General features: G+C 36.9%; 1 protein-coding gene across 3 annotated transcripts in view; it reads right to left on the bottom strand.

Moving 5' to 3' along the window:
* XPA (XPA, DNA damage recognition and repair factor) overlaps positions 1-12,272 on the bottom strand; it is a 35,856-nt gene that overhangs the window by 8,179 nt on the left and 15,405 nt on the right. For all 3 annotated transcript variants that reach the window (XR_014296858.1, XM_082656244.1, XM_082656243.1), the window contains exons 3-5: positions 6,821-6,926; positions 4,146-4,311; positions 2,202-2,319 (exon numbers count right to left, since the gene is read on the bottom strand). Coding sequence is in view for 2 of the 3 variants with exons in the window: in XM_082656244.1 (XP_082512370.1) it covers positions 2,202-2,319; positions 4,146-4,311; positions 6,821-6,926 (390 nt within the window). In the remaining variant the exon portion in view is untranslated. The remainder of the gene's footprint in view (positions 1-2,201; positions 2,320-4,145; positions 4,312-6,820; positions 6,927-12,272) is intronic.

Genomic DNA, 12,272 nt, shown 5'->3' with positions numbered 1-12,272 from the left:
TAAAGAAAGGACCAAATTCAAAAGAAGTCTTTCCAAATCCTCTCAACTGGCCCTTGCAGGTATTCTGGAAGACTGTGGTACAGAAGTGGCTAATCTGGGGATGAATCTTCAATGAAAGGCTCTTACATGGCATAGTTTGCTATAGGAAACCTCTCTACAAAGGCATATATATATATATATATGTGTGCTTATTACCCTCTGATTCAGGAAATGATATGTTAAGTAACTATAATTTATATAAAGATGTATATAAGGATGTTTATCATGGGGTTGTCTGTCTTTGATAAATTTTTTAATTAAACTTTGATTTTTATTCCTTACTGTTAAGTTGATCAATTTTATATATCAAAATTTTCATTTGTAATCAAAATTAAGAAAGCTGAAAATCTGAAATATGCTCAACTATTATTCCCTTCCTGTAATTAAAGAATAAAGCAATCATTGACAAATATTTGAACATTTACACCCAAGTCCAAGGATATATAAGTGGATCTTTTACCTGCCTTCATTATATAATATCTACAGGGGAAAAAAAGAAAACTTTTCTCTAAAGAGTATCCTTGTACAGCAACACATGCAGAACTGCCATATTCTTATAATAGGTACATAATATGCCATAGTAATACTACGATCTATGGGATGTCACTCTGCCCTAGTTCTCATCTAAGCAACTTACGTGTAATGTCTCACTGATTCCTTACTAAACTTTTATAAGGTGGGTGGTATTATCATCATTTTTATAGTTGAAGAAACTGAAATACAGAGAAGTTTTTTTTCTTTTTTTTTTTTTTTTACAGAGAAGTTTTGATAAACTTCATAAATGTCCAACTGTGCTTCCATTTTTATAAAAATGTTTTAAGGGCCTATGCATAGAAAAGAACTGGAAAAATAGACATTAAACTGTTACTGATGATTGTCTCTGGGTAGTATAATTATGGGATAGAAGTTCTTTATAGTTTTCTAACTTCTCTGCACTGCACATGAATTACTCTTGTACTGAAAAGGGGGAAAGAATTCCCTCACAATAAGAAGGAAAAAGGTAGGCTTACATTCAATTTTTTATTTTTGCTCTTTTGTTTTTAAGACATCTGAACTATCTTCATTCACCCTCCAAAACCTCTTCTAAATCCTAAACACATAAGCAAAATTACTTATTATGGCTACGATACCCATTTTAAATGGATCAATTTATTATATGTATAACCCTGTATAAACAGAGAATACATGTTATCTATATACACTTGACACCACACTGGCACTCTACTGTATGAAGAACATTTATGCCTACTTTTTAAGATTCTCTGTAGGGAATCTGTGATACAGCCAACAAGTGCCCTTTGTGCTCCTATAACACCCTATGTTCATCACTGTCACAGTACTTATCACACTCGATTATGACTAAGTTTATCAGTCTTTCTCTTCTGACAAAAGTTGACGCCAGCATTTGTGTTAGCACAGAGCCTGGAACACAGCTGACACTTAGCAATTGTTGGATACACTGATTACAGATGGACGGACAGACAGACTTCTGCACATATGCATACATGGATGGATGCATGGACAAATGAATACAGAGATAGATGGACAAAAGAATGGATAGTCACATGGATAGACAGATGTATGGACAGAGGAATGAATGTACCAATGCAGACTTTTGGTCATGAAATCCTGGCTCCAGTCCCAACTCTCTAGCACCTATGTAACAAGTCACTCTACCTTTCCAGGTGTTTTATTCATATATAAAAGTGATTAGACTATCTGACATTAGAAGGTTCCTTCTAGCTGCTAAATTAGATCACTGAGACTTAGGCATTATTTTTTCATTTTAAGCAATTAGAGAGGTTTGCTGGTGGAAAACTTCACTTTTGATAACCGTGTGGGTCACATTTAAGATTGCATTGAGGCCAAACCCTTAACCAGGGGTACATTCCTGACCCTACCGCCGTTCCTATACAAAAACATGACTCACTTGAAGACGAGGGCTTACATGCTTTTTTAGAATTGCAGTGAGGTTTGGACTGAGAGTCTCAAACACCAACTTACTGAGGGCAAACTTTAAGTCTTTTGTTCTTCAATTTATGGAAAAAAAAAAATTTCCAATCCAACAGTGACATTGTATCTTTAAAGTGGAAGAACTTAGCTAAAGGCTCTTTGCAAAGCAGTAGAGCACAGTCCTTCATGATATAAATGTAGCCACTTACCTTTTACTTTTTTATCAAACTTCTTCTGTTTCATTTTTTCTCGGTTTTTCTGTTGAACTTCCTTCGCTTCTTCTAATGCTTCCTGACTACCCCAAACTTCAAGAGACCTCTTCACAATCTGAAATACAGAATCCATAAATTAGTTGTGATTCATTGTTGTAAAATAGTTATAATTATTAAATCCAAAGGTGCCAAAGAGTGATCTAACTTAAGTGCAATTTTATAAGTATTTATTTGAAATTTAAAAGTTTTTAAATATTGATAAGAAACAACTCTACGGCTTTCCTGGTGGCACAGTGGTTGAGAGTCCGCCTGCCAATGCAGGGGACACGGGTTCGTGCCCCGCGCTGAGCCTGCGCGTCCGGAGCCTGTGCTCTGCAACGGTGAGAGGCCACAACAGTGAGAGGCCCGCGTACCGCAAAAAAAAGAAAAAAAAGAAACAACTCTAATAATATCTCTATCTATAAACCTATGAAACCCTCAGTGAATGTATGATGAATAAGATTACGTATTTGCAAAGCACAATAAAACTAGGTGTACCTGTGTAAATAGAAAAGCTGTCCTCTGACTGCAATCACTTCTCTGCTTTGTTTTCACGTGAATCAAGAGAACTACATATACTCAGTGGGTTTGATCGAGTTTTGGCAGGATCACCAAAAAAAATCTGCTGACCAATTAGCCATAGCAGATCTAAATATGAGGTCATCTCCAGAAATCTCCCATCACAGGAAATCAATCACTACTACTCTTCTCCTGAATCAATAACAATTTCCATCCACTTGACTAATTTCTGATCTTAAAAATATGAATTTTCTTTAAAACCTTTGGTAGCTGAATGACCTAACAAGTCTTTATTCCAGTTTAAAAACCTTGGAATATATATATATATATATATATATATATATGTACTCTTTATAATATTTATTTACATGTAGGGAAATAATATACACACTGAGAGTTATGCTCAGGATATCTCTCACAATATGTTACAGGGACCAAAATATCAATCAATAAAGCCAAACTGAAATTTCTTAACATAAAGTAATATACTGTTATTTCATAAATTCTAAAACATCACACTTTCCACAATTTAACATCCCTGAAAATGCTGCATCACTAATGTAACTTAATGGTACTTTAACAACTCTGAGTCAAGAAGTGGTTCAGAAGAATTGGACTCTGAATGTTAGGAAGTTTAGGAATACCTTAATAAATCTGTGGTACTTGCATTTTCCTTGTTATGTACACACAAGCATGATTTATAGCAAAAAAAACTATAGTAAGTCTAATGGCACTATTTCAATAAAATAAAAGCACCAAGTGATAAGGCAGCACTGGGTCAGTTTAATTAGCATTTTTTCATTTTTAATAGTACATAAAATTATGGTGAATCTTTTAATCAACAGTGTATTATGTTTAGTGAAAATTCAATATATGTCTGCTTTTACAATGTGGTTTCTTTATTAGAAGATACTAGGATCTTCTAGTATATTCCAATCAAACTGTGCTCTAAAGCAATGCCTCCCAATATTTTTTATGTAATGGCACAAAAAAAGAATATTATGGTATTTGTACCATTCTTGGGTAGATACAGGAAGCTGGAGTTAGATTCTGGGCATCTGTGAAATTCTGAAATTTTTTTTTATGATTTTATTTGGGGGGTAGGTGGGCAAGGGCTGACTCCCATTTCAAGCATTTTCGTTTCCAAATTGTACTCCTAACATCACCCAGTAGTAATATATTTGCTTCAAAGTGCCACATCAAAAAGCAAAATAAGTAAACATGTTATTAAATGTCATTATGTACGACTATGGCTCATGTAAAACAATAAAATGAAAAGGATCTTTTTAACTTTCTGTAAGTAAAAACTAATTATAACTAGTTCACTGTTAAAACTTCACCCAACCCAGGGTTTAAAATGACTGAATATAACTTATTAGAGACCTGTAATTTTAAGTAGAGTTTCATATCACCCCATTGTGCATGATGAGGATTCTTCTTCACAATAAATTTAAGAGCTGGTTCTCTTTTTTCTAAGTCACAATCTTTCAGAAGGTATTCTTGTTTTGCTTCTGTTTTAGTTATAAGCTTGTGTTTATCATCAGCATCTCTGAAAACAGATTAAGTCCATTATATAAAGTAGTTGTTTTAAATAAATTAAGATTTTTCAAACAGTTCCCAAACCTAGGGGCATACATGCCAAAAGAAACATATAAAATACTTTTTCCTGAAACTCTCATGGTCAAATTAGCAGCATAAGAATTCCAACAGAAAAATACTTTCTTTTACTAATTCTGAGAAGCTATTTATATTAGCAGCAGATCCATGTTATTTAGCATGTTAAGAATTTCTTTTTACTAAGTCCCTCTTTTCCACAAAGTATTTGAAATAACTTACATGAACACAGCAAATATAAATGAGAACTAAGACTCAATCAGTAAGAAAATATAAGGCTTAAAGTCAGGAGAGGCAGGATATAAGGAATATAAACATGCAAGGTCCAAAGGCACCAAGCACAGCTGAGTTTCCAGTTGGCTCTGAGCTTTTTCAAAGCCCAGGTAAAAATGGAGACATAGTCAATTACATAGCTCTTCTCATTCATTTGTTCTCCATCTACATGCTAGGTATTGTTCAAGGTACTAGGAATACAGCAAAGAATAAAACAAAGCCTTGTTTTCAGGAAGCTTACATTCTAGTTAGGAGAAGACAGTCAATAAGCAAACATGATGACTGATAAAAGTGCTATAAAGGAATACAAAGCATGGTAAAGGAACAGAAATTTTCAGAGAGATTGGGAAATCGAGAGAATGCCACTGATGAGGAAACATTTGAGCAGGGCCCTTTAGAAGTCAGAAAACATTCTGAATAGCTAGAGAAAGAACATTCATAGCAGAAAGAAGAGAAAGTGCAAAGACTCTAGGACAGGAGTGTGCTTTGCAAATGGAGTTCACAACAAGCGAGCCAGTGTGACCAGAATGCTTAAAGTAAGTGACGGTGAGGAGTGATGGAAAATAAAGTCAGAGACAGGCAAGGGTCTTGTAAGAAATGGTGAAGACAATTTTATTCTAAATGGATTAGAAACCATTAAAGAGTTTTGAGTAAAATGCTATATGGAGAAGAGACTAACCGTGCAAAAGTGGGGGAAGAGGCCAGTTACAAGAGTACTACTGCAGTGGTCCAGGCAAGAGCTGATAGGGGCCCAGTCTAAGGCAGTAATAGTACAGAGGATGAGAAATGGATGGATTCAGGACATGGTTTAAATATAGACCCAAATGGATTTGGAATTAAACATGGGATAGAGAAACAGCCAGTGAATGAAGTTGGCCTTTACTGAAGTGGTGAACACTTAGGAGGAGGTATAGAACAGGTGGTGGGGGGAGGGGGAGAGGAGTTATAATTGGGAATAACTTTAAGAAGACTAAATAATTTGGAAGTATATACCAAAGGAGGGGACAGGTAAAGTACATTGTACTAATCTATAATCATCAAAGATGTTGGAAAAAACAAATAGAATGGAGGGCTGTATTCCTAATTATGTTTACATAACTTTCTTTAAATTGATAATTAGGTTACTTCCATTTTCTCATGGAAGTAAGGTTATATGTGGTAATTTAGTTCCTGAACACTATCTGTACTTTAAGGAGAGTGATAACACTGTGGGCCTTAACCGCTGTGTGCATTAATGATACTGTTACATCACTGGGAATAGAGTTAATAATTCCAGTGGGTACCAGAACATTTCCCATCACAGATCTGATCATGAGACCAGAAACATCTCCCGTTCTATCTTCTAGGGATCTACTTAGCAACAAGTCAGTGGTGATGGCTCTAGATGTCTGCAGCAGGGACTCTGAAAAGGCAGGTCCACCAGGCGTGTGAGCACTTGATCTGGGACTGTACGTACAAGAAGTGGGGACAGGGAACAGATAAGAGGGCTAAGTAAGAATCCAAGGTGGGATCTTTAGGTGTGAAAGACACCAACACAGGACTTGGCTGAGATAACCAGTAGGGACAGGAGAACCAAGTGGAGTGAGTAATATTCCGTGGTGATACAAAAAGAGATAAAGGCTAGGAGAAGAAAAAGAATGACAGAAGAATGTGATTTTTCCTCATTTAATCTCTTCCCTGCCAATTCAGGAGAGTAGAAAATGAATGGAAAGAGGTGTTCTGAGTACCAGAAGGGTAGCTGGAGGCGTTATACTTCCCTCCTCTCATCGAAGGTGCCAGTCCTCTGACCAAGGTATCAACACACACTAGTCAAAGAAAGAAAGAAACAAAGGGATCCTTAGGGTCTGGGGGGGAGAGAAGGGTTAGGAACCTGCTACTGAGAGATAGTTAACGCCCCCCCCAACCCCCCAGCAGAAAGGAAAAGGACATATCTATGGCAGAACCAGGGACATCCTTCCTATTTATGTGGCATAACATTGATAAGCATAGTCTTCCTGTAATTCTTTAGCAAAATGGAAAATACAGAAATTTTAGGAAACTCCCAAAACAAAAAACATATTTATGAAGAAAATATTAAATCCAAATGGATCTAATTATTGTTTTGCCCTAAACCTACAAGCAAACATTAAATTTTAGTAATTTAGAACATGCTCTGAAATAAAAATAAGTACCTGCAGTTATCACAAGTTGCCAAATCAAAGTGGTTCATTAGATAAGAATCCATAAATTCTTTACCACATTCTTCACATATAACATAATCAAATTCCATTACAGGTCCTAAAGAAAGGAAGATTAATTCTCTAAGTTGCCTTTTTTTGTGATTAGAATAGAGCCTCCTCTATTTTATTAGCTTACCAGCATGTATTTTATGCCTGATACAAACATATTTACGTAAAAGACAACATAAAACCTTGATTAAGTAATCTTACATTTATCTAAAAAAAATTTTTTTAAGGAAAAAAGAAAAAAAAAAGGAAATAACATAAAGGAAAAAATTATGGACTCACCCAGTATTTTTGAACTCAAACAACATGGAAGGTACCTGTATTACTTTTGTATTGCTGGTATAACAAATTACCACAAATTTAGTGGCTAAAAGAACACAAATTTATTTTCTCACAGATCTGTAGTTTATATGTCTGACACAGGTCGCAGTGGGCTAAAGTCAAGGTGATGGCAGGGTTGCACTCCTTCCTGGAGGTTTTGAGGGACAACCTATTACCAGCCATTTCCAGCTTCTAGAGGCCACCTGCATTCCTGGACTCATGACTCCCTTTCTCCAGGGATGTAAGCTGGAGCCAGCAACTGCAGCTTCTTACATCACTATGGCTTCTTCCATAATCCCACCTACCCCTGACTCTCTCCTGCCTCTCTTCTACTCTGAAGGATCCTTGTGATTACACTGGGCCCAGCTGGATAACCCAGAATAATCTCCCCATCTCAAAGTCTTTAACCTTAATCATATCTGCAAAGTCCCTTTGGCTCTGCAAGGTAATAAATGCATAGGTTCCGGGATGGTTAGGATGTGGACATCTTTGGGGGCCATTACTTGGCCTACCACAGTTCTGTTGAGAGTACAAAGATTAGTCTCAAGGCCGGAGGGAGGTGGGGGAGCTGCTTACAGATAAGGGAGATGGGCACCAACATGTAACACAGAAAACAGAGGCAACACAGAATTCACTTTCAAATGGGAAACTTTTTCTCTCCCTCACCCCCAACAACAGAGTAAACAGCTTCCTCTTCATCTGTCTCAACCACTAGACTGGAAATCTCTTGAAGGCAGAGATTGTATTTAGTTTAGCTATATATCCTCAATACCCAGCACAGAAACTACTCTAGGCAGAGTAAGGCCGGATTCTTTTTTTTTTTTTTTTAAAGATTTCAAATACCTAGCTAAGAATCTTTATCCTACAGAATTTTTTTTCCAGCAAGTCTGAAGGTTTTACTCCTAAGTCTTTAGGATGATTGCTACTGCCAAGCCCCAACTCTGAGAACTGCCACAAGTCCCAGCAGGAAGAAAAATGGAGTTGCCATTTGTTCATGATTTGTTCAACGTATTCCTATCACTGCCTTCCCTTACCTACTTCCAACACAAGAAGGTCAGTCAGTATTCTAGCACTCCTCAATATTACTAATCTCCAAACTCTAACAAAAAAATCACTCTTCTTTCTAAAATATTACAGGGGCATAGCTATGGACAAAAGGAAAAACTGAAAATATAGTCAGAGTGGTATCTTCAAAAAACTGGTTACTGGAATGTGTTTGGATAGAGAGAAATTACAGTCAGAAATACCCATTAGGAGGCTACTGCACAGTATTATTAATCAAAAGCCATAAAATGTGCATACATTTTCCTAATTTTAAAAATGCCTTATAATGGAAATTTTTAAATATACATAAGGATGATTTTTCAACTCCATCACTCCCTTTACATTTACCATTTGGAAATTGCCAGTCTACTGTAATCAAGAGCCTTCCCCTCCCCCATTCAGTCCTTCATTCACTAACACATTTATTATCCATATAGACTCATGGATTCCTATTATTTCAATGGTGTCCTTCATTATTTTAGCATTCAAATTGTCTGAAATTTGGCCAGTGGAAGCCCCTTCAAGCTGACACTTATGCCTCTGTAACATGCTTCTATCACTTTCTGAACACTTACATATTTTCTGGCATTACAAAATGTCCCAAGCTCATCTTGTAGCCATCCTGCCCCAACCCTGGAATCAGCTATTTCTCTGAAGGGCCCTGGTTCCTTTTAGTGGAGAACAGTATCAGCATCCAGGATCTGGACACCAGCTGTGCTCATTGCTACTGGGCTACCTCTGCTTCACGGCCATTTCTGTGAACAGGGCTGAGAAATATACATATATATAGACACAAATACTCATACATGTACTGTACACTTTTTTTGTTGAGATATAACTGACATAACATTATATTAGTTTCAGGTGTACGACATAATGAGTCAACAATTGTATACATTACATAATGATCACCACAGTAAGTCTAGTTAACATTCGTCACCATACGGTTACATTTCTTATCGTAAGAATTTTTAAGATCTAGTCTCTTAGCAACTTTCAAATATGTAATACAGTATTACTGTTACCATGCTGTACATTACTTTCCCATGACTAACTGGAAGTTTGTACCTTTTGACCCACTTCAAACATTTCACCTACCTCCCTCCTCCTCCCCGCTCTGGCAATCATCAATCTGTTCTCTGTATCTATGAGTTCGGGGTGGGGGTTGTTTTTAGATTCCACATATAAGTGAGATCATATGGTATTTAACTTTCTCTGACTTACTTCACTTAGCATAATGCCCTCAAGGCCCATCCATGTTGTCATAAATGGCAAGATTTCATTCTTTCTTATGGCTGAATAATATTCCACTGTATGTATATACACACACACACACACACACACATATCACACTTTCTTTATCCATTCATCCATTGATGGACACTTAGATTGTTTCCACATCTAGTTATTGTAAATAATGCTGCAATGAACATGGGGGTGCATGTATATTTTCGAGTTACTGTTTACATTTTCTTTGGATAAATACCCAGAAGTGGGATTGCTGGATTATATGGTAGTTTTAATTTTTTGAGGCACTTGCATACTGTTTTCCATAGTAGTTGCACTGATTTACATTTACAAGGGTTCCTTTTATCCACATGCTCACCAACACTTATTTTTTGTCTCTTTGATAACCACCATTCTAACAGGTGTGAGGTGATAGCTCACCGTTGTTTGATTTGCATTTCCCTGATGATTAGTGATGTTGAGCATCCTTCCATGTACGTACTGGCCGTCTGTACGTCTTCTTTGGAAAAATGTCTATTCAGATCTGCCCATTTTTTAATCGGATTGTTTGGTATTTTGCTATTGAGTTGTAGGAGTCCTTTATGTATTTTGGATACTAACCCCTCATCAGATGTATGATTTGCAAATATTTTCCCCCTTTCAGTTGGTGGGCTTTTCAAAGGTTTGCTTTGCTGTGCAGAAGCTTTTTAGTTTGATGTAGTCCCACATGTTTAACAGTTTTGCTTTTGTTGCCTCTGCTTTTGGTATCATATCCAAAAATATCATTGCCAAGACCAATGTCAAGGAGCTTTTCATCTATTTTCTTTTTTGTTTGTTTTTTATTTATTTGGTCACATTGGGTCTTAGTTGCAGCTCACAGGCTCCTTAGTTACGGCTCCAAGCTCCTTAGTTGCAGCATGCAAACTCTTAGTTGTGGCATGCATGTGGGATCTAGTTCCCAGACCAAGGTTCAAACCTGGGCCCCATGCATTGGGAGCACAGAGTCTTAACCACTGCGCCACCAGGGAAGTCCCCATCTGTTTTCTTCTAAGAGTATTACAGTTTGTCTTACACTTAAATCTTTAATCCATTTTGAATTATTCTGTGTGTATGAGGTAAGACAGTGGCCCAGTTTCAATCTTTTGCAGGTGACTGTCCAGTTCTCCCAACACCTTTTATTGAAAAAACTGTCCTTTCCCCTTGTATATTCTTGGCTCCTCTGTCATAAATTAATTGACCATATGTGTAGGTATATTTCTGGGCTCTCTCTTCTGTTCCATTGATCTATGTGTCTGTTTTTATGCCAATACCATACTGTTTTCATTACAATGGCTTTGAAATATAATTTGAAATCAGGGAGCATGAGGTCTCCAGCTCTGTTCTTTTTTCTCAAGATTGCTCTGGCCATTCAGGGTTTTTCATGGTTCCATGTGAATTTTAGGATTGTTTGTTCTATTTCTGTGGGAAATTGCCATTGGAATTTTGATAGGGACTGCACTGATTCTATAGATTGCTTTAGGTACTATGGACATTTTAAGAATATTAGTTCTTCCAACCCAGGAGCACAGAATGTTTTTCTATTTATTTGTGTCTTCTATTTCTTTCATTCATGTCTTATAGTTTTCAGTGTACAAGTATTTTACCTCCTTGGTTAAATTTATTCCTAGGTATTTTATTCTTTCTGATAAATGGGCAACTGTAAACAGGACTGTTTTCTTAATTTCTCTTTCTGATAGTTCACTAGTGGTGTACAAAAATGCAACAGATTTCTATATATTGATTTTGTTTCCTGCAACTTTGCTGAATTCATTTTTTAGTTTACATATACACTTCTACATGCATACACATATACATGTTTTAGAAATCATGAGTTCACACTGATACTGGCAATTCTAATCCATCCCCACAAGGTTCTTTCTTGCCTTCTCCCATTCCATATTTGTATGTCCTTTCTTCTACAATGAGAACCTTGGCTCCCAACAACATCAAGAAATACATTCATCTGCATGAGCCAATAATACATCTAAACTAGTTGCAAAATTTCTTCACTCATACCACTCTATAAAATGAGTTCAGGAATTTTGTGGTTTTCCCCTTACACCACCCACCTCAAATTAAGGATATACTGTCAAATACTGTCCTCATAAATCATTTGGACTAGTTCTTTCTGTCCTCCCCCTCTTCAACATGATCATGTTATTTCATTTGGAAAAATATGTCCATTTGTTTATTTGCTTTTAGGTTGTTTACTCCTTCTAGCAATGTTAATTTAACTTTTTTTAAGTATGTAAACTTTACCAGAAATATACATACTTTTGGGTCAGTTACCCTACTGCTATGAATCAGAGCGCTGGACAAAAGTTTACCTCCAAATATATTCACTGCAGTAATAATTATTAGAATAGAGAAAAGAAATAAACAAAAGAGCTGCATTTAAATGAACCATGGTGCAGCCATCAAAAGGAGTATTATGTAGCCATTAAAAAGAAAGTTCTGAAAGAATATTTAAGAAATGGGGAGGGCTTCCCTGGTGGCGCAGTGGTTGAAAGTCTGCCTGCCAATGCAGGGGACACAGGTTCGAGCCCTGGTCTGGGAGGATCCCACATGCCGTGGAGCAACTGGGCACATGAGCCACAACTACTGAGCCTGAGCGTCTGGAGCCTGTGCTCCGCAACGAGAAGCCGTGAGAGTGAGAGGCCCGCGCACCGCGATGAAGAGTGGCCCCCGCTCGCCACAACTGGAGAAAGCCCTCGCACAGAAACGAAGACCCAACACAGCCAAAAATTAAGTAATTAATTAATTTTAA

This window comes from Grampus griseus (genome assembly GCF_964374135.1).
Source record: "Grampus griseus genome assembly, chromosome: 6".
NCBI classification, from domain to species: Eukaryota; Metazoa; Chordata; class Mammalia; order Artiodactyla; family Delphinidae; genus Grampus; species Grampus griseus.
This window is presented reverse-complemented; position numbering and strand designations above follow the sequence as displayed.